At 45.3% G+C, this 21733-nt stretch overlaps 2 protein-coding genes across 2 annotated transcripts in view; one reads left to right on the top strand and one right to left on the bottom strand.

Annotated features, from left to right (window-relative positions):
• The window catches only part of TOX4 (TOX high mobility group box family member 4), a 66830-nt gene extending 52597 nt beyond the window's left edge, over positions 1–14233 (bottom strand). The window contains exon 1 of the mRNA XM_073631533.1: positions 14113–14233. Coding sequence (XP_073487634.1) covers positions 14113–14118 — 6 coding nt within the window. The 5' untranslated portion in view covers positions 14119–14233. The remainder of the gene's footprint in view (positions 1–14112) is intronic.
• A 37-nt stretch (positions 14234–14270) lies between these two features.
• The window catches only part of RAB2B (RAB2B, member RAS oncogene family), a 51263-nt gene continuing 43800 nt past the window's right edge, over positions 14271–21733 (top strand). Inside the window, exon 1 of the mRNA XM_073631558.1 lies at positions 14271–14501. Within this exon, the coding sequence (XP_073487659.1) occupies positions 14456–14501 (46 nt within the window). The 5' untranslated portion in view covers positions 14271–14455. The remainder of the gene's footprint in view (positions 14502–21733) is intronic.

A 21733-nucleotide genomic window follows, 5' to 3' on the forward strand; every position in this document is an offset into this window, starting at 1 on the left:
GCTCGTTTTGCACAGAGTGGCCCCGAACCTGGTTTTCTGGGGTCCCTCGGTAGCTGTCTCAGCTCCTCCCCGCAAGAACTAACCACCTTCATGCGAGCTCTCTCGCATGGTGTTTCGTTCTTGCAGGAGCGCTCCCGTGAAACAGCCGGCGGCTATAGCCCCTCACTGTATCACTCGGCCCCGCCCCACAGCGCGCCGCGTCATTGGATGTGATTGACAGCAGCGCGAGCCAATGGCTGCGCTGCTTTCAATCCATCCACTATAGCCAATCAACGGCCAGGCTGAGCGGCGAAGAGGACATCGGGGGAGAGCGCAGCAGGTGAACATGCTCAGGTAAGTAAAACGGAGGGGCCGGGGGGGGCGGTATTGTCGGATGTTTTTTCACCTTAATGCATAGGATGCATTAAGGTGAAAAAACGCGAACCTTTACAACCCTTTTAACCACTTCCCGACCGGTGCACGCCGATGTACGTCGGCAGAATTTCATGCACGCCGGCCGGGAGCTCCGCAAGTCGGGTCCCGCGGACTCGATCGCCGCGGGGATACCCGCGATCGCCTCACGGAGAGGACGAATGGGGAGATGCAGATGTAAACAAGCATCTCCCCGTTCTACCTAGTGAGAGTGTCACTGATCTCTGCTCCCTGTCATCGGGAGCAGAGATCAGTGACATGTCACAGCTAGCCCGTCCCCCCTACAGTTAGAAATCACTCCCTAGTACTGACTTAACCCCTCCCCGCCCCCTAGTGGTTAACCCCTTCACTGCCAGTGTCATTTACACAGGAATCAGTGCATTTTTATAGCACTGATTGCTGTATAAATGACAATGGTCCCAAAAATGTGTCAAAAATGTCCGATGTGTCCACCATAATGTCGCAGTCACAAAAAAAAAAAAAAAAAAATCGCTGATCGCCGCCATTACTAGTAAAAAAAAAAAAAAATTAATAAAATGCCATAAAACTATCCCCTATTTTGTAAACGCTATAACTTTTGCGCAAACCAATCAATAATCGCTTATTGCAATTTTTTTTTTTTACCAAAAATATGTAGAAGAATACGTATCGGCCTAAACTGAGGAAAAAAAAAGTTTTTTATTATTTTTTGGGGATATTTATTATCGCAAAAAGTAAAAAATAATGCATTTTTTTTTTCTAAATTGTCGCTATTTTTTTGTTTATAGCGCAAAAAATAAAAACCGCAGAGGTGATCAAATACTACCAAAAGAAAGCTCTATTTGTGGGAAAAAAAGGACGTCAATTTTGTTTGGAAGCAACATCGCACGACCACGCAATTGTCAGTTAAAGTGACGCAGTGCCAAATCGCAAAAAGTGCTCTGGTCAGCAAGGGGGTAAATCCTTCTGGGGCTGAAGCGGTTAAAAAGCCTGGCTGGTCCAAATTAACTATTTTCTTCACTAAAGGCCAGTTCACACTTCATAAAAAATGTATAGACTTAGGACTGCAGATAATACCGGGGTGCAATGAAGTGGCTCTGTAGCTTACGCTGTATTTGTATTTGCAAACTAAACCCCCTGTTTTTAACTCATACTGTTAGATGGGGTCATTCGGTTGTTTGCAGGCTGGTCGCTAAGTTGAGCTGGGAATGTCTCTGGTTTTGTTTGACATAGTTGCCCTTCCGTGTGTTCCTTGCTGCTAAGGCCAGTTATAGGTGAGGGCAGTGGCCATTTGTTTGTACTTGTGAAATATTGGTAAGAGGGCGCACTGGACACCTTCGCTGACGTTGTGCTATATGCTGGGTGTCCAGTGCGCCCCTGTGGACTCCCTCCAGGCTTACCTGCCCACTATCTATTATCACACATCTGCTTCTACTATGTAGGCTCTCAAAAAATGTATAGAGTTAGGACTGCAGATAATAATGGGGTGCCGTGAAGTGGCTCTGCAGCTTATGCATGTATTTGCAAATGTGTGCAAACTACACCCGTTTTTAACACAAGCTGTCAGACAGGATCATTTGGTTGGTTGCAGGCTGGTCGGTGAGTTGAGCTGGGAATTTTCTTTGGTTTTGTTTGACGTGCGTCGCCCTTCCATGTGCTCCTTGCTGTGAAGGCCAGTTATAGATGAGGGCAGTGGCCATTTGTTTGTAGTGTGGAGATCTGCCTTTTTCTGTAGAAGAAGACCACAGCTCTCTGCAAGTGCACATAGAAAACAGTGGTTTTCTGTGTGCCCCATCACACTTCCACACAGCTGTCACCTGCAGGGTAGAACAGCGTCTGCATTTTTTTTTTCACACCGCTTCACAGCTCTCAGTGTAACCTTGTGTTTTGGTTTTTTTTTGAACCGCAGCAGAGCTCTGGTGCAGTGTATAGAAATGAATAGAGTGTCACTTTGTGACATGCCTATAAAGGTAAGAAAAAAAAAAACGGGGAAAACCGTGCATTGCATTGTAAAAGTGCAAGGCACCATCCCCCAAAGCCTGCCCAGCATAATCCCTACCTGCAGAACAGAATGTTTCTCTCTACAGGTAGCATAAACCTGGCCTAACAGATGTGCTTGCTGTATGAACTGTATGTAGCATCAGCCATAGCAGTATAGGAGCTTCTCAGACTGAGCACTACTCATCCATTCACTGGAAGCTCTGTATTTAAAAGAATGGATACAAGGCTTTCTCTGCTGGGCTGAGGTGAAGGTTGTGACATCAACCGCCCACCAATTCACCCCAACCAATCAGAGGAAGCTTTGTAATAATTTATACAATACAAAGCTTCCTCCTAAATGGTTGGGCAGCTCAGTCGGCTTCTATTTGTTCCAGGAGCAGGATGGAATCTTCCAGAACACAGTGCTGTATACTTTATGTAGCAGAGGCTGCATATAATTTATACACTTGCACACAGCAGGCATATCTGTTAATGTAGAACATAGTTTTTTTTGGGCCAGCTTGGTGGTTAGAATTTAAAGTAGAACTAAAGCCCAAACTTTTTTTACATTTTGTTTAGAGTTAGGCTCCATTTACACCAATGCATTTTTTTCCTGCTTTTTGCAGAAACACATGACATTTTTTTGGGGGGGGCTTCTATGGAACATGTTCACATCAATGCGTTTTTGTGCCTCTGCGTTTTTGGAAAGGGTCAGGGACTTTTTGTCAATGCAAAACGGTGCTTTTTTTGAATAGACTTCAATGGAGAAGCTGCAGAAAAGCATGTACTGTGCTTTTACCGTGTTTTGCATTTTTAAATCTGCCCAATAACAAATTTTCCAGAAAACATAAATCGCAGTAAAACTGCTGTAAAAAAAACGTGGAAAGCACAGCAGAAACGCTCAAAAGCAACATGCATAGATGTGAATCGAGCTTAAGTAAGGGTTATAAGCCCTGTCAGGATTTTTTTTTTTTTTTAAACATCCCGTTGGGGAGATTTCCCTTCACTTCCTGTCCAATAGACACAACAGGAAGTGAGAGGAAATCCCTCTAAAGTAAGGGAATCCTTGGTTGTCACCAAAATTAGTGTCTCTGTTGGAAGATTTCCCATTTGCTCCTGTTCTGGTGACAACCCCAAAATTAATTTTTTTTTTTCCACTTTTGGTATTGGTTAAAAAAAAAAATGCATATTGATGTGGTGGAATTATGTACATTAAGTTGTTTTTGTCCTCGAATTCCTCATTTGAAAGCTTAAAGCCTGTTAACTGTTGTTTATGACTAAGAACGTGATGTCATGTCATCCTATTGTGTTATGTTGCTTATCTTTTACATGCAGAATTAAAAAAAAAAAAAAACTGTCTCAACTAGAATGCAGCCAATCAGCTTTTACATTTTCAATGAATGATATATGCTGATAGACCTTGCCTGAGGCACTTTTATTATGAATTCCCCCAACTTGCCTCAAAGGAAATTTGAACGAAACCTGCAGTAAATTAGCGATCAGTGTTAGAAGTTCCACCCCTGTCATTTCTGGTGCAAAGCTCCAGGTCCAAAGATCAATGGTTCAGAATAAAGCCCATCTTATATTAGAAGTGTTACTCCAGTTTTTTATCATTATTTTTTTAATCCCCCTCTTCCTTGTGTGCTTGTATAAATTTTTTTTTTTTTTATGCTCTCTCCACACTGCGGCGATTCCAACTTCCTCCTTGGTTCAGCACCAGTAGTCCTCTTCATGCAAAACTCCAGTCGTGTCATTGTGCCCTCTTACCTGGGAGCATGTTGTTTGCATTCTCTTCAGTGTGGAGTGTAGAGACTAACCATTTACCACTGACAGGGGTGCTTACAATGGTCATTTATGTAAAGCCTTGATCCCAAAAGGGTGAAAAAAAAAAGTAATTGCCTAAAGCTGAAGCTTAGCCGAAAAAAAAATATAAATAAAACCTTTATAAAGTTGCAGTTAACAAGCTCCCAATAGGGACCCACCCCCACCTCCTCCATTGGGAAAACTTGTTTCATAGTGTACACTCAATGTTCTATGATCTCTGTATGGGGGAAGAGTATAAAGATTACAGGCCTCTTTTTTTCCATTCACATGTATTACATGCAGTGTGCACTATAAAACAACTTTTCACAATGAAGGCAGCAGGTCCCCATCAGGATCTTGTTCATGCAGCTTTACAGAAGACTTGGAGCTATTAACTATCACAGTGCTTCAAGTTCAGCAGGTAAGGCCACTAAGGCTATAGGGAAGATTTTTTTTTTTTTTTTTTTAAAGCGGAAGTAAACCCATTCATAAAACAGCTACCTTTCCGGCACGTGCCGGAAATGTAACACTCCCATTGGTTGGGCTCTCAACCAAACTGTCAAACCATCCAATGGCCGGTGTCATAACTGATCACATGTGCAGCATCATGGCAGTTCTAGACTAAACAGAGGCCAAGATGGCGGCTTCCTTGGCTGAAAACGATAGGAGGGTTTACTTCCACTTTAAGTGTTACCTGACATTTAGCTTTAATTCATCAAGTCCATTCAAATCTGCTAGTGCATCTAACCTTGCACTCTCCCCAGACTGACAATGCTGCTGCTGCCCAAAGGTGTCTCTGTTGCTGCTCCAGTGGAGGAGACACTCTAAGGCCCCATTAATGAAGCCATTTGCAAATAGATGCAGGACACCTAGTAGAGGTTCCCTATGATTAGATATAGGAGGGAAGCTTACAGGTCCGGCCTCTATTCCCAGTCGATCACGCGCGATCGTTCATTCAGCAACTATCTGCCATTGACTGGCCCTGGACATAGACTGCATCCAGTGCTAATCCTCTGCGTGTAATTGCTGCATGAACAATTAAATGTGATCAGCCGCAAATAGATGTGAAAGCTGTCAGCCTCAGATTGTTTTTCAATGGGGCTTCCCTTCTGCACTTAATCACAAGCAGTGACATTCGCAAGTATGACAAGACAAGGTATATTACTGGCTGGATAACCAGATGGAAAAAAGCTCAAAGGCCCCTTCCACACGGGGCAGATCCTTTTAACAGGACATCACTCCATTGATCTCCGCTGAGCTGGCGGATGACAGGTCCGTCTCTGCTCACTGAGCGGGGAGGGGCCTGTCAGAGCCCCGCTGATTCCTATGGGAGGATGGATGAAAACGGACAGCATGTCTGGTTTTTTTCATCAGATCTCATCCGATCCGCCAGATGGAAGGCTGAACGTATCGCCATACGTCTGATTTTAGCGGATCGGATATCAGCGGACACATCTCCGCTGACATCCGCCTGCCCATAGGAGTCAATGGATGGCCCTCTCTGATCCGCCTGAAAAATGGACAGGTGGATCCGAGCGGGCTTGTCGTGTAAAAGGGGCGTTTAAGGCGGAATTCACGCTATATGCCGTGAGCGGCATTTTAAAGTGTTACTAAACCCAGGATCCTGCACTCACTATATCTGATCTCCCACAGTACACAGAACATGGAAATGTAATTATCTTAGTGAATATAAACTACAAAAGACCTTTTGTCATCAGAAGTCACAAGACTGCTATATACTGCTATCAGTGTCTGGTTAAAGCTTGTAGGAGGAGTTTTCATCCTACTCTGACTGTCCTTAGAGGCTGCAGGATTCCTGACCCTCTATCTAGACAGTGCTGATTGGCCCTGTGCTGATGACATGCACCCTCCCAAAGGCTCTGTTCTATCAGCAAATGGACTGGGGACAGTGGAAGAAGGGGAGGATCAGAGAAAAAAAGGATCATACAGACTTTTTGCACCATATGCAGCATTAACCCCTTGGGGTTCCACAGTGAGTATTACAAGCATGCTTTACTGCATATATAGACTGATTTTATTGTTGTGGGTTTAGTAACACTTTAATGCACTGTAAAACCCCAGTCACCACAAGGAGACAGAAAAAAAATTGTTTCCTTTATGTCCCATTCACACTGCAACACAGCCCAGAGCATTTTATAGCAGCACACTGTGCAGGATTGCATGTCACTGTACAGCAGCACATCACGCTGCTGTACAGTGACATGAACACTTGAAATAAAATTGAGTTGGGGGGGGTGAGGAGCCATGTTTTGCTTTGAACACTCACCACACCACAAAGTGCTTCCAGCAGTGATCACTGCAAGTAATTGCTGGCTGTGCAAAGAGCCATGAATAGCTGCAGCCTCCAACAACCTGTCATTATAGTGAATAGGGCCGGCGGCCAGACCTCAGCGCAGCAGGCATCTGATTCCTGCCACTAAAATTTGCACCAGCCCAAATCTCCGAATGTAGCCTTACACCAGCAAGGAGGACGAATGAGTGCCCCCCCCCCCTCCTGATCCATACCAGGCCACATGACCTCAACATGGGGGGGTGGTGCCTTGGGGGCAGTCGAGGCTCTGCCCCTGCCCCCCCTCCCAAAGCACCTTGTCCCCATGGTGTGTTGATGGGGACAAGGGCCTCTTCCCCACAACCCTGGCCAGTGGTTGTGGAGGTCTGCGGATTGATGTCCCAAAGGGATTTGGGGGGACCCCACACCGTCTCTCCCCCCATTTGTTTTATTGCCAGCAATTCTTGTTTTTACATTCAGCTGTCAACAGAAAAACCCGCTGACAGCTGATGACTCATCGGTTGTTTAGGATGCACAGACTGACTTCCCAGCCTGCTCCTTAACAACCAGCTAGTGGTAACCATGTTAAATGGACTGTAGTGTGTTTCTGCAAACTAAAAAACGCATAGGTGTGAACCTAGCCTAAGGCCCCTTTCACACAGGGCGGATCCACTCCACTGCTCACTGTGCAGGGATGGACCTGTCAGAGCCCCACTGTCCTCTATAGGATGAAAACAGACAGCCTGTCCATTTTTATCTGATCCGCTGGACAGATGGCGAACATGTCGCCATCTGTTTTGTGCGGATCTTGTCAGATCGGATGGCAGGCGGGTGTCAGCGGGCACATACAAGTCAATGGGTGGCCCGCTTAGCTTCGCCTGAAAAACAGACAGGCGGGCCGATCGCGTGAAAGGGGCCTAAGGCTGGGTGTCCACTTTTGAGCTGCAAAAACACATGTTGATGCACTGTACATTCATTCTTAATGGCACCCCAGCGCTTGGTAATGCATTACCGTGTGTTGTAGCTTGCTGCATTCGAAAACAAAAAAAGTTAATTCAAATGAATGGGTTGCCTTAACAGAACACGTTACGTGATTCACAACAGTATGAACCCAGCCCCAATCACAGCAATGTACAATTGTGGGGACAGTGGCAGTCAGTGGTGGGGTGCGCAGGTACAGTGCTAGTCAGTGGAGGAGTGAGCTGGTACAGAGAATTATATTTTGGCATCCATTTTTAGACAGATCACCATAGCCAGTGTTCAACACAGATGTCAGCGTGGTCAGTTAACCTTTTTTACCTCTTTAACACCAAGCTAACACATATATACAGTGCCACAGAAGTGAGTCTTCTACCGAGGCACCACATACAGTATATGTGCTTAATGTTTGTGTTGGAAGTGCACTCCCAACATTAATAAAGAGCTGTCACTGACAGCTCCAAGTCTTCTACAAATGATCAGGAGTCAAGCGGCCCACCTTTCAAAAACATGACTGGCTATCACAGTGATCGTTCAATAAAATCCACACCTGTACTGTTTTTTTTTTTTTTCTCCTCAATGTATCTTTTTCTACTCAGGGGAGAAGAGTAAAAAAATAAATAAAGATAAAATGGCTAGATAAGGGCAATCTAAATTAGTGTCAAGGTCAGAGTTAAGCCTCACACACACGATCGGATTTTCCGCAGACTTTTGTCCAAAGGGCGTTGGCCAGGAACTTGTCTTGTATACAAACGGCAAGGAATTGTGGGCCAACAAACACGAACGTAGTGACGTACTACGTTGTTTTTCAGCTCTTTAGCGCCACCCTTTGTGCTCCTTCTGCTAATTTCGTGTTAGTAGAAGTTTGGTGAGTGTTGATTCGCGCTTTTCAGTTCGTTTCTGAACGGCCATTCATCAACCAGACATGTTCCGGAATCTGAGGACATAATGTGTTATTTATTATTGGCCTTGGAGTTATTGCTTTGACCCAAGTCCAGGAACAGGAGGAGGAGGAGGATTTCTTGGACCAAAAATTGGTTGCTTTTATTAATGGTGACCAAAAATTATGTCATATGCCTTTGCTGCGGGAGCTCCAGGAGAATAATCCAGATGATTTTCAGAATTATCTCCGGATGACAGAACTCTGCTTTCACAACTCTTGGCATTGTTGACCCCCTAAATTAATTTGGTTGAATAATAATGATTTGATTTGGTATATTTTCTATATTTTTTTTTGGATGCATAGTATGCACTTTTTGGTTAAGTTCTATTGGCAGATAGCATATCTAATTTTATTTGTTTTCTTTTTTTTAATCCACAATAAAATAATTGTGGAGAATAATACTTGGCTATGTGTTTTACTTCAAATGACAGTTTGGGAGTAGGCATTTACATTTTAAAAAATTCAATGTAAAATTGACAAGGGACACCAACATAGTTGTATCTTTGATCTTAAAAACTACGGGATAATGGTGTTGTGGTAATTTGTTCAAATAGAAGAAAAAAAAAAAAAAAGCATAATAATATTATTCTTGATATCACTAGAAAAAAGCCTTTGAAAATTTGTTTGCAATAACTCCATCAGTATCACCAGCAAAGCAACTTCATTATTATCCCATAAGAGCCCTTTCACACTGGGGCGGGCGGCAGCATCGGCGGTAAAGCGCCGCTATTGTAAGCGGCGCTTTACCGTCGGTATGCGGCCGCTACCGGGGCGGTTTTACCCCCCTCTTGCAGCAGAGGCGCTTTGCTGGCGGTATAGTCGCGCCGTCCCACTGATTTCAATGGGCAGGAGCGGTGAAGGAGCGGTATACACTCCGCTCCTTCACCGCTCCGAAGATGCTGCTAGCAGGACTTTTTTTACCGTCCTGCCAGCGCATCGCTCCAGTGTGAAAGCCCTCGGGGCTTTCACACTGGAATGGAAGCAGCGGCACTTTCGGGTCGGTTTGCAGGCGCTATTATTAGCGCAATAGCGCCTGCAAACCGCCCCAGTGTAAAAGGACCCTTAAAGAAGAAGAGAATTGTGCGCTGCATTTCGCCATTTCATAATTTGCTGCGTCACGAATGTTAATTCTCCATTACGAACGCTAGTTTACAAGACCAACCGCTTCTGGCTCGTCCTTGATTATGAGCATGCGTGCTTGTACTTTTGACTTTTGTCCACACAATCTGAAAATCTGACAATAGACATTTGTCCGTGGAAAATTTTAAAGCCTGCTATCCAACATTTGTCCATGGAAAGTCCAGCAACAATTGTCCGATGGAGCGTACAAACAGCTGGATTTTCCGCCAACAGCCTGTCATCACACATTTCCTGTCAGAAAATCCAATTGTGTGTACAAGGCTTAAGGCTGGGTTCACACATATGCAAATTTATCCATCCACATCCAACTCGCATGACAGGCAAGTGTGACCGGCTCTCAATGGAGCCAGTTCACACGTCTGGGGCGGCCGCGGTCCAGATTGAAAAAATGATACAGTGCATGTTTGGGTCCAGTACAGGTGCGAATTCAGACAAAAATTCGGACCTGCATTGCACCTGAACTGGCAAACAGAGATGCACCGGACCCCAGGCATGTACCTGCAGCCGCACATGTGTGAACCCAGCCTTAACGATCACAGACCAGGTCAAAGGCCACAAAGTGCGTTTTAGGTTGGATACCCGAAAATAAAACGCAAAATGTGCACTATTGTTTCTTGGCCCTACTACAGGTACAAACAACAAATTAACCCCTTTATGACATGGTAACATAGAGGAAGCATGCAGGAGGTGGGCTTCAAACCTAGGTGCTCCATATACATGTGTTCTTGTGTTTGTGCTGGAAGCCCCGTTCCCCATGACCTGATCGCTTTGATTGCTTCTGTTTAGCTATCACAGTAATCAGTCACTATGCAGGCCACCCCTGTGGTGTTTGTTTTTTTTTTCTCTCCTCTGAATGGAGAGAAGATATATTGTATCGTCCTCTCCTTGGCAGGGTAGAAGAAAAGAATGTAAAAAAAAAAAAGAAATAAAATAGCTAGATTAAGGTTTTTTTTTTTCTTTTCTAGGTCAGTGGTGAGATTAACCACTTCACAACCAGGCCAATTCTGGCATTTCTCTCCAACATGTAAAAATCATAATTTTTTGGATAAATTACTCAGAACCCCCACACATTATATTATATATATTTTTTTTTTTAGCAAAGACCCTGGAGAATAAAATTGCGGTTGTTTTTATGTCATATGGCATTTACGCAGCATTTTTTTTGGTAAAACATAAAAGATGTTACTCCAAATAAATAGAGACCAAACATGTCATGCTTTAGAATTGTGCACATTTGTGGAATCGCTCAATACTACGGTACTTAAAAATCTCTATAGGCGATGTTTTACTTTTTTTCTTTCCTTTTTCTTTTTTTTTTTTTAAATATATACAGGTTACCAGTTTAGAGTTATGACCCTTTCACACGGGCCACATCCGTCTGAGTGGAATCTGCCTGCTCAGTAGGGGATCTCTTCACTGAGCTGGCAGATGACAAGTCCGTGTCTGCTATGCAGAGCGCAGAAGGACAGAGCCCGCTCTCCTCTACGGGGCAGTCCTGATCAAAACAGACTGCATGTCTGTTTCCATCAGACTGTCATCCGTTCTGACCTGTTGGGACAGATGGCGAACATGTCGCCATACGTCTGTTTTCAGCGGATTTTGACGGGTTGGATGCCAGGCGGGTGTCAGCAAACACGCTGACATCCGCCTCCCCAAAGAGTACAATGATTGGACCGATCAGTCTGCTGGTGTGAAAGGGGCGATATAGAGGATGTCTAGTGCTAGAATTATCGCTCTTCCTCTAACATTCATGGTGACACGTCCTCTTTATGGAGACAACTGGGGTCAACGAGACTTCAGACATCTCCTCTACCCTGGAAAGCATGAGATGGGGGGACCCCTATCTCAGCTTTCCAGGGGAAAGAACTGGCAGTGTTTACATCTGCTAGCACCAGAAGTTACAGCATTATGTCACTTCCGGCCTCCCAGGATCATAGCAGGAGAGCTTAAGGTCAGCAGCCAGCTCTATAGCAATCCGCCGCCAGATCGGTTTTTCGGGTCTTCAAACACACATGAGAGCCACTGCAGGGTAGCACGTCCCCTCCCACTGCCTGTAAAAGCAACCCAGCAGCTCCTGAGCCACTAGGATGGCTTTTGCAGGATAGAGCATCGCTGGCGGACACCTGTAGCTGCAGGAATCTTCCAGATGGCACCACTTCAACCTAGGGACATTATCTGATGGGCCTTCCGGCAGCAAGTGGTTAAGGCAAGGGAAAAAGGGCACCATCAGCGTCAAAGATCAGAGTCAGTATACTTTAGGTAGGATTAAAAAAAAGAAAAAGGGGCACTATTGTTTCTGGGCCCTACTACAGGTACAAACATGTGGTATCGCTGCAATCATGATGATCAGGAGAATTTATTTTTGGTTGTTCTGTGGTGGTAAGTTATGATAATGGCCAGAAATACAAAAAAAAAATGAATATTTTTACTATTTTGTGACCATAATGAAGATATTCATTACCATTTACCACTAAATGAAAGTCCAATTTGTCCTGAAAAAACAAACCTGGCATAATCCACCTGGATACACTAAGTAATTGCATTGATATACATCGGACCAATGCTGCATCTGTCCCCTGGCGTCTCTGCACTGAGAACCGAGCCATCGAACACCGAGGAGAGCTGCTGACTGTCAATCAGCAGCTCTCCTCTCTGCTCTTCCAAGCTCATTGGAGCGCTGAGCTGTGGAGGGGCGGGGAGCGGCATCTCAGTCTCTCAGCGGCTCGCTGAGAGACTGAGACAGGCATCAGTCCAGGCACCTGGTGGATCCAGACTTTACTGTCGTGATGATGCGGTGCCTGGACTGATTCCAGAGACGTCAGCAGAGAGTGGACTTCAGACCATTCTCTGCTGAAAACTGGTCACAGGCGTGCAAACAAACTGCACTCCTGTGATCCATAGGAGAAGCCCAGCCAAACAAGCTCAGGCTTGACTTCTCTTTTTGAAGGTTTGTTTTGACCCTGGTCATGAAGGCGTTAAAAAGTAAGGGCTTAATATCATTTTAAAGAGAAACTTCACTCTGTCAACAGGGACAATTTTTAATCCTTAAGCAGTTAACATTAGTAACTAGACAAAAAATATATATTATATTTACTTGTTTGAACCTTTCATTTTTTACATTTCTTCAATTACTTCCTGGTTTCTGACCTAGGCAAATGAGAAATACATCCCAAGAGTCTTGAGGGGTTTTCCCAGCTAAGCATACCCTCCTGCATGCATGAGCTAAGTAAATGCTGCATGAATTATCTGCCCTTACTCAAAATGGCCACAGCCAGAAATGCTGGGGGGGTTTCAAAATGATTTCACAGTAAAATAAAGCAGAATAGGGGTGCCCCACATGTGGCCTGTGGAGCCCTCTGATGTGGCAGGTCGGCAAGCCCAGATAACGGGTTGCCGGCCCACCATCCTAGAGCATCAGTGTTGTATATGGAGCTGGTGGTAGAGGAAGCAAACAGCTGCATAAGCCCATGCTTCCTGTATAGCCCCGGCTCCCATCACAGGCTGAGTGATACCAAATGCACTGCGCTGGAGACAGCAACAGCCAGCAAAACCTGAATGGAAGACTTATTAAAGGTCAGTTTATTACTAAAATCGGAGTGCATATGGTCAGATCTCTTCTGCAGTGGTTACTGGGCTGCTTTCAAACTGATTGGCAAGTTCAGCACAGTGTACCTGCAGGTCACCTGCACTGAGCCATAGATTCTGATATTACCTGTGGGTTTGGTGCGCTTTCTGAAAGCAGGAGTTTTGCTGCGCTTTCAGAAAGTGCACTACACCTGCAGGATATAATAGAAGTCTATGGTAAAGTGCAGGTGCAAGTTAACAGCAGCACATCAGTGTGAAAGCAGTCTTAGTCCCCTTTTGTCCAATTGGGTTCACCTTTCAGGCAGGCCCAATTGGACCCTCCATTCACCTCTATGGATCAGCAGATGTAAACAGACCTGTGTTTACACCTGCCACTCCGATCTGCAAAAAAAACCTAAAGGGGATCTGTTCTCTTCCATTTGGGGAGATTGGAGAGCCCATAGAGTAGAGTGAGCTGTGTCTGTTCTGTATATGCAGCGTGAACACAAACCTGTCATTCACCCACTCATCGTTGCCCACGACTGGTTACCAAGTCGCTTAAAGTGCCCCTCACTCTTGAAAAGCTTGGGCACACATGGCTTAGAATATTGAAAATTAATTAAACAGCATTTGTGGCCCTCAGATCCAGTGTAGTTTCAGTGGAAGCAGGGTTTAGTGGACATAGCAAGCCATCTTCTATTTTGCCTTCACTCAGACAAGGCTGGGGATGAGAATGAATGTGCACGTAGACAATTGTCAGATCCTGTACTTCTCCCTGAGATCACCCAACAAGCTGGCACAATGCCACCTTCCTCTACATAGAGCTGGTAGAAGACACCTTCCTTCTCCTACAGAGTGCAGCTAACAGGCCCATACAAAGCAATCCACCACCTAGACTCATAGAAGAACACGGCTCGCCATACTCTGCCTTTACAAAGGCAACACGCGCTTCCTGGACGCTGTCTTCTGCCCAGAGACCCGCCACTCCTAACCCTCACCCCACAACAGTGACCAATCCACTTACCTCCATCTTCAACCGGCTAGCCCTTTCTTTTTATAACCACACTTCTCCGCCTCCACCAAGATGGCGGAAGACCAGCTTCCGGTAAAAACCCCGGAAGTCACCGTGACATTTTCCAAGCGCAGGACCAATGTGTAGTAAGTAGCATGGATATCACGTGGTGTCGTGACGGAGGACTCAGACGTAGGTTCTAGCTGTAGTTTAGTAACCAATAAGTGAAGACTTCCTGGAGCATCCGAGAGGAGGCCTGGGGAACGGATAGTCTCTTGTCATACCATCGAGAGCAGGTCCAGTGGGCAGAGAGACTACACCCTGTGATCATCTGTGTGGTTGGTGTGCAGCAGTCATGTCGTATGCTTATCTGTTCAAATATATCATCATCGGCGACACAGGTGCGGGCTTCTCCCAGTTCTAGCTGTGCTGCTGCATGTGCTTGTGTGGACGTGTCTTCTGGTGGGCAAGTTGTATCAGCTGCAGGTGATCCACCCATAATAACAAAGGCTCCTCATTGTTTATTATGGATGGCATTCTCTCAGGTCCCTCCTCTTTATTTTCTGCCTGTTGGGGGTTCTCTATTGTGGATTACTAAAAGCAGATTGCTCTGAGGGAAACTTGCATTTATTTCATCATCTAAAGTCCTGTGAGGAATAAGGGGGTAGCCATTGCTGACCTTTCCTTCTGAAATGCTATGTGCCTGGCTGTCACGATGGCTTTCTTCAGTAATTCCATTGGCCCAGGGCCATTATAGATCAGGACTTGTAAATATTCTGTTTTGTGCCAATTACTGGCTCTGGAAGTATAGATACCAGTGGGTCAGCATAACAGCAAGGAAGACTCCCCTCCAATGTGCTTTATCATTACATGATTAAGCACGTTTGAATTGGGTAAAAAGCGTCTACCAGGCATTCTGGTCCTGTGCTGTTACTTGGGATGTCCAATAAAGGATCTTGGATCATTACTGTGGTGTGCAGCCATTTCTTCTTATTCGGCATAACAGCAGCTAGCATTTTCAGAAAAATAATCTGAAAATGCATCCATCCCTTGCTGGTGTCGGTGTCTTCTTTTTTTTTTTTTTTTTTTGTGCCATCTTCATTTGATGGCATGACATCACTACCGCACATGCGGCTAGTCATTCCAGCACACAGGGATTGGCCACTGTAAACTGAGCTGTGCATGCGCAGGAGCTAGTCATTCCAGCACACAGGGATTGGCCACTGTAAGCTGAGCTGTGCATGCACAGGAGCTAGTCATTCCAGCACACAGGGATTGGCCGCTGTAAGCGGAGCTGTGCATGCACAGGAGCTAGTCATTCCAGCACACAGGGATTGGCCGCTGTAAGCGGAGCTGTGCATGCACAGGAGCTAGTCATTCCAGCACACAGGGATTGGCTGCTGTAAGCGGAGCTGTGCATGCACAGGAGCTAGTCATTCCAGCACACAGGGATTGGCCGCTGTAAGCGGAGCTGTGCATGCCCAGGGGCTAGTCATTCCAGCACACAGGAATTGGCTGCTGTAAGCTGAGCTGTGCACGCGCAGGAGCTAGTCATTCCAGCACACAGGAATTGGCTGCTGTAAGCGGAGCTGTGCATGTGCAGGGGCTAGTCATTCCAGCACACAGGAATTGGCTGCTGTAAGCTGAGCTGTGCATGCGCAGGAGCTAGTCATTCCAGCACACAGGAATTGGCCGCTGTAAGCGGAGCTGTGCAGGAACTAGTCATTCCAGCACACATGGATTGGCCCGGCCGCTGTAAGCTGAGCTGTACCTGTGCAGCTCAGTTTACATTCTGGGGATTGCTATGAGCAAGCAGATAGGTGTAGTTTATTGCAGAAGAGACATTACAGGTCTCTTCTGCGCAAAAAAAAAGCTTGCATGCTCACAGTATGTAATAGCGAAGCTTTAGTTGCACTTTAAATATATGCGCTTGTTCCTTCTGGTTAAAATAAACTTTTCTAAAGTTTATAGTTGATCTTTGGCCCTGGTTAACACTATTTGCTATGTGGGAACCATTGTGATTTTAGTGCGGGTTCCCGCATCTCCCCCGCAGCCAGTTCACACTACCCTTTACGAACCACTGCGAGTGTCAATACAATGTTGATCACACCCCCAGATCGATTCGCAGGGCGAACTGAATTTGGGCCGGAATTAGGTCGTATAGGTGAGAACACCCATACGATCCGATTCCAGTGCGGGAAAAAAAAGGGTCCTTTAGCATTTTCGTGTGAATGCCATGAGAGTTCAGCCATACAAACTGTATGGCTGAATTCGCATCACACAGACATCGCATGTGATCTGCACAGCAATGCGTTGTGAATCACATGCAATGTCTGTGTTAGCAATAGTGTAAACCCAGGCTTAAAGTTGTTCCCAGATTTCAGACATGAAATTTGAACAAAGCATCTCCCTCTATAGTGGGAACTTGTATCAATTAAGAGCACTAAAGCCTTGTACACACAATCAGATTTTCGGCAGGGAATTGTGTGAAGACACACCGTTTGCCTAAAATCCGAACCTTGGTGCTCCATCAGACAATTGTTGTCCAACTTTCCAACAACAAATGTTGGCTGGCAGGCTAGTACATTTTCGGCGGACAACAGTCTGTTGTCAGATTTTCGTATTGTGTATAACCAAGTCCGTCACACAAAAGTCCAAAGTACAAACACGCATGCTCGGAATCAATGCTCACCAAACACGACATTAGCAGAAGGTGCCCAAAGGGTGGTGCTCAAGAGCTGAAATTCCTCGTAGTACGTCACTACATTCGTGTTTGTTGACCGACAATTGTGTGCTGTTTGTATGCAAGACAAGTTCACGACACATGCCCTTCGGACAAAAGTCTGACGCTTTGTTGGCCAACAATCCGTCATTTCTGTCTACTGCTTTGTTCCTCTGCTATCATCATGAATGACATCTGAAAAGTTTTCCTGACACTTAGGGCCTTTTCACACTGGGGCGGTTTGCAGGCGCTATTTCGCTAATAATAGCGCCTGCAAACCGACCCGAAAGTGCCGCTGCTTTGTCTCCGGCAAACTTTAAGCCTGGGTGCACACTGGAGCGGTGCGCTAGCTGGACGGGAAAAAAAGTCCTGCTAGCAGCATCTTCGGAGCGGAGTGTATACCTCTCCTTCACCGCTCCTGCCCACTGAAATCAATGGGACAGCGCGGCTATACCGCTGGCAAAGCACCTCTTCAGAGGCGCTTTGCGGTGGTATTTAACCCCTTCTCGGCCGCTAGCGGGGGGTAAAACCGCCCCGCTAGCGGCCGAATACCAATGGTAAATCGCCGCTTATAATAGCGGTGCTTTACCGCCGACCCTGCCCCAGTGTGAAAGGGCCCTAAGAGAAGAATGGTGACAGGGGAGGGATCTCCAGTAGATTTACAGACTCAGCTCTGTTCCTGTGAGCTGTCTCTTCCCTCCAATCTGCTCTCAGAGCTTTCCTCACTGAGCTCTGCAGAGTGTAACTTCGGCTCTACGAACTTTTTTTTTTTTTTTTTTTATAGAAACTTTAAATATTCAGCACTTTGAGTGCATGGAGATAAGAGAAGACTGCAGATAGACAAGTACAACTTCTGTAGGAGGATTTGTTTCATCTTTGTGTATAACATGAGGCCAGTCACTTCACTGGGTATATGTGAGGGTTTACAATCACTTTGATCTAGAGATCCAGTGGGACGCCACTCCTGATCCCTTTGCACCCATTGGCAAAACTAATATGTAAAACCCATTTGAACTTTCAGTTTAAATCCACTAAATACAGTTCAGATCCATCAAAAAACAAAAAGATTTGTAAGTTCTTACTTTTTTTTTTTTTTTTCTCAAAAGTAGCCTCAACGGGAATAGTAAAGCCTCTCCCCTGCCAGAATGCTGCAGAGTATGATCCTTGCTCAATATGGGAAAGCAGAGATCTATTTTGAGGGGTCTGACACGCCCCCAACTGAGTAAGCTAGAACTCTCTATTTAGCAGGACACATGAGTTTTGCTAACTTCAGAGGTATAGATCTTACTCAGTAAAGGTTGTGCCAGACCTTTAGGCTGGATTCCCACCTATGCATTTTTAGTGCTTTTTGCATTTTGCAGATTTTCACTACAGTCCATATAACATGGTTTCCTATGGAACACATTCTGTAGTGCAAATATGCAAAAAGCACTAAAAATGCATAGGTGTGAATCCAGCCTTAGAACCCATTCACACTTGTGCTACTTGTCATGTGACTTTGGACTTCAAAGTCGCATGGCAAGTCATACCTTGTTTTCCAATGAAAACCATTCATTTATGTGCGACTTAAAGTAGTTCATGCACTACTTTTGGTCCAAATTTCATATAACTTGAGGGCCATAGGCTTCAATGTTACCCCTCAAAAGTTGAATGAAAGTCCTACCTGAATGTTTTACATTCAACAGTTGATCTGACTTTGCAGAGAGACAACTAGTCACATCCAAGTCTCACATATCCAAAGTTGCACTCCAAAGTCATGCGACTTTGGAGACGTACAGGTGTGAATGGAGCCTAACAGAGAGCTTGCTGCTTCCCCACAGGCTTTACTACTCAGAACCCAGCTCTGTGGCTGCTTTAACGGGACAACAAACTGTAAGGCATTTAACAGTTATTGTGCTGAGCCACCTGAAATGTATTTAGCTGATCTAAACTGAAGGTTCATTTTGGGTTTTAGCCCCTGCTCACATCGGCCAATTTGACATGTCAAATCAGAGCCTATTGTCAGCATAGGCACCGTCCAAATTGGTGCAGTGCCACACCGATTCCCAAAAGTAGTTCCTGCATTACTTATGGTGACTTCGGGGGCCATTTCAATAGACATCTGTGCATGAACCTGCACAAACGTCTTAAAAATCGCCTCCAATTTCAAACTGAAATCCGGCTTAGAAAATGTGCGAGTTCAGCTGAACTCGCACGATTTCAAACCCACCCTCAGCGTGAATCAAGGCTTAAAGCAAAACTGTGGCTACAGGTGACTACTGCTGGCAACAAAGCGTCTGTCTGTCTGTCTGTCTGTCTGTCTGTCTGTCTGTCCTTCACTATGTAAGAGTCTCTCTGCCTGTTGATCCATGTTTTGATACCAGAATCACAGCAGATGTCCTTAACAAAGGTCAACACAAATCCAAACATGTTCCTGCGTGTATGAGTGCTCCCTGAACATTAAGGGCCTTTTCACACTGGGGCGGTTTGCAGGCGATATTGCGCTAATAATAGCGCCTGCAAACCGACCCGAAACAGCCGCTGCTGTCTCTCCAGTGTGACAGCCCCGAGGCCTTTCACACTGGAGCGGTGCGCTAGCAGGTCCTGCTGGCAGCATCTTCGGAGCGGAGTGTATACCGCTGCTGCCCATTGAAATCAATGGGACAGCGTGGCTATACCGCCAGCAAAGCACCTCTACAGAGGCGCTTTCCGGTGGTTTTTAACCCTTTCTCGGCCGCTAGCGGGCCGAATACTGACGGTTAATCGCCGCTTACAATAGCGGCGATTTACTGCCGCCCCCGCCCCAGTGTGAAAGGGCCCTTAGTGAACTTGTGACCAAGTTATGGACTTTTAAGTATATACATACTTTTAATAAACAGTAAATTCTCATTAAAGCAAGCCCTCACTGACCTCTGTAGACTCACACACTGTGGAGCAAATCATCCTCAAAGTTCACAGTAGAATCACTGAAATTGTTTTCTTTACAGCTCAGCTCACCCTGCTTCCTTTTCCCAGCAGTGGTTTTTCAGATAAAGTCAAGAGCAGGCCCTTTCCTTGCCACTTACTGCAACTTCCTATGACACATAGCTGTTGCTATGTTAATAAGTCTATAGGGAGTTATAGGATGGGGGGCGGACAAACCCTAGATTTCCTTAGAAAATAGAGAGTCCTGAGGTTTGTGAGCCCCCTGGACCAATGCAAATATAATCTGGTATGTTCATGTACACTGCTTTGTTAGAAGATAGGGATGCACCGAATGGAAATTTTGGCACCAAAAATGCGGGATGCACTTGGCCAAAAACCGAAAATGACAGTTTTTAAAAAATATTTATCTTTTTATATATAATTGTATTGTATTCGACTTTTTAATTAATATCATCAATTTTTAAATTAATATGAATTTATGGCGGCCGTTTTTGGCACGCAAGGAAAGCTCAAGAAAAAAATGTATCCCTTTAAATTGAATTTATACCTGCACACTGGTCTGTTGAGCTTCCATTAAAATTCCATTCCATTAAAAATCCTGTTTGCTGCATTTTTGGTCAGTTAAAAAAAAAAAAAAAAAAAAACACAAAAAAACGCACCTCCCAGTTCAATCGCATTGAAAACACAGCAAGAAAGCATCATTAATGCAACGTGTTTGGTTTTTTTTATGCGGTTTTTGAGTCACATGACATATGAAAAACACACCATAAGTACAGTAAAATGGCGGAAAAGTCACCACAAATTCACAGCTAAATTGTGGCAAAATCGCGTGGATTTTCAGTGTCATTATCAACACTTTTTTTTTCTCCTATCGTCTGAATTCCGATAACACCGCTTTCGGCCAAAATTTCGGTGCATATCTATTAGAAGAGGTTTACACTAAAGTGACCCCCCCTTACCCACCAGCAGTACATGCTCGGGTACTTCGCTTCCATGGTTGGCTGCTGGAACTGGGGAAGGAAGTTTTTTAAAGCATCACTAAAGGCACATTTTTTAAATAAAATAAAAAGATGTCCTGCTTACCTGCTCTGTACAGTGGTATTGCACAGAGGGGCCATGAACCTCCTCTCTTGGGGTCCCACACTGGCGATCTTGGCTCCTGCTCTTTTGTGTCTGCCAGCACAGCAAGCCATTTGCCAAGGGACAGACGTGTGAGCTGACAGATGTGCATCGTGGCTGTGTGTGTCTATAGACATGCATCGTGGCTCAGCCCTGCCCATAAACCCAAACCCCACCCACCTGCTGCCTGCTCACAGGATTTGACTGACAGCAGCATGGGCTAAAGGCTCTCACTGCTGCCCAATCCTTCTGCGAGAAGAGCTTGGCACGTCAGGAGGCAAAACATTTTTCACATTAATGCAAGGAATGCATTAAGGTAAAGAAACCATTTTGTCAGAGCCCACCCAGGGCTATGAACTGTTTCCCAAGCACCATGTGACAGCACTAAGCCAATCTCGGAGCAGCTAGCATTGTCACATGGGGGAGGGGCAGCGCGTTATATGCTCACCCATACCCTGAAGTTTCATGTATATTTTCTGTGTCTTCCAGGGCAGCATATGGCACCTCCTCCACCAGGAACAGGAAACGTGTCACTGTAAACTTTAAAAGGCAGTCCTACAGAACTGGGCGGTTTTTGTGTGTAACACATTGCTTGGAACCTGGTGGAAGGAGGTGCAGCGTGGGGCACCTCCACGTCCCCCTTTTTCTTCACTTTCCTTGTTGTGGGGGGTCTCATCAATTTTTGCTCCCAGTCTAATTGTTTTATGGGCAGAATAGGTCTGATTGGTTTCTTTTCAGAGCTGCACTATATTTTGCACACTCCAATTTTACGCCAGTACACAGCCCGAATGTGGGCCGGAATCTGCCAGTTCGATAAACGTCCGGCTTCCTCCCTGTGTATACAGCAGCTGGTCTGACAGAAGGCGGCCATTCAGCCTACTTCTGTTG

The sequence above is a fragment of the Aquarana catesbeiana genome, linkage group LG01, assembly GCF_042186555.1.
Source record: "Aquarana catesbeiana isolate 2022-GZ linkage group LG01, ASM4218655v1, whole genome shotgun sequence".
Lineage (NCBI taxonomy): Eukaryota > Metazoa > Chordata > Amphibia > Anura > Ranidae > Aquarana > Aquarana catesbeiana.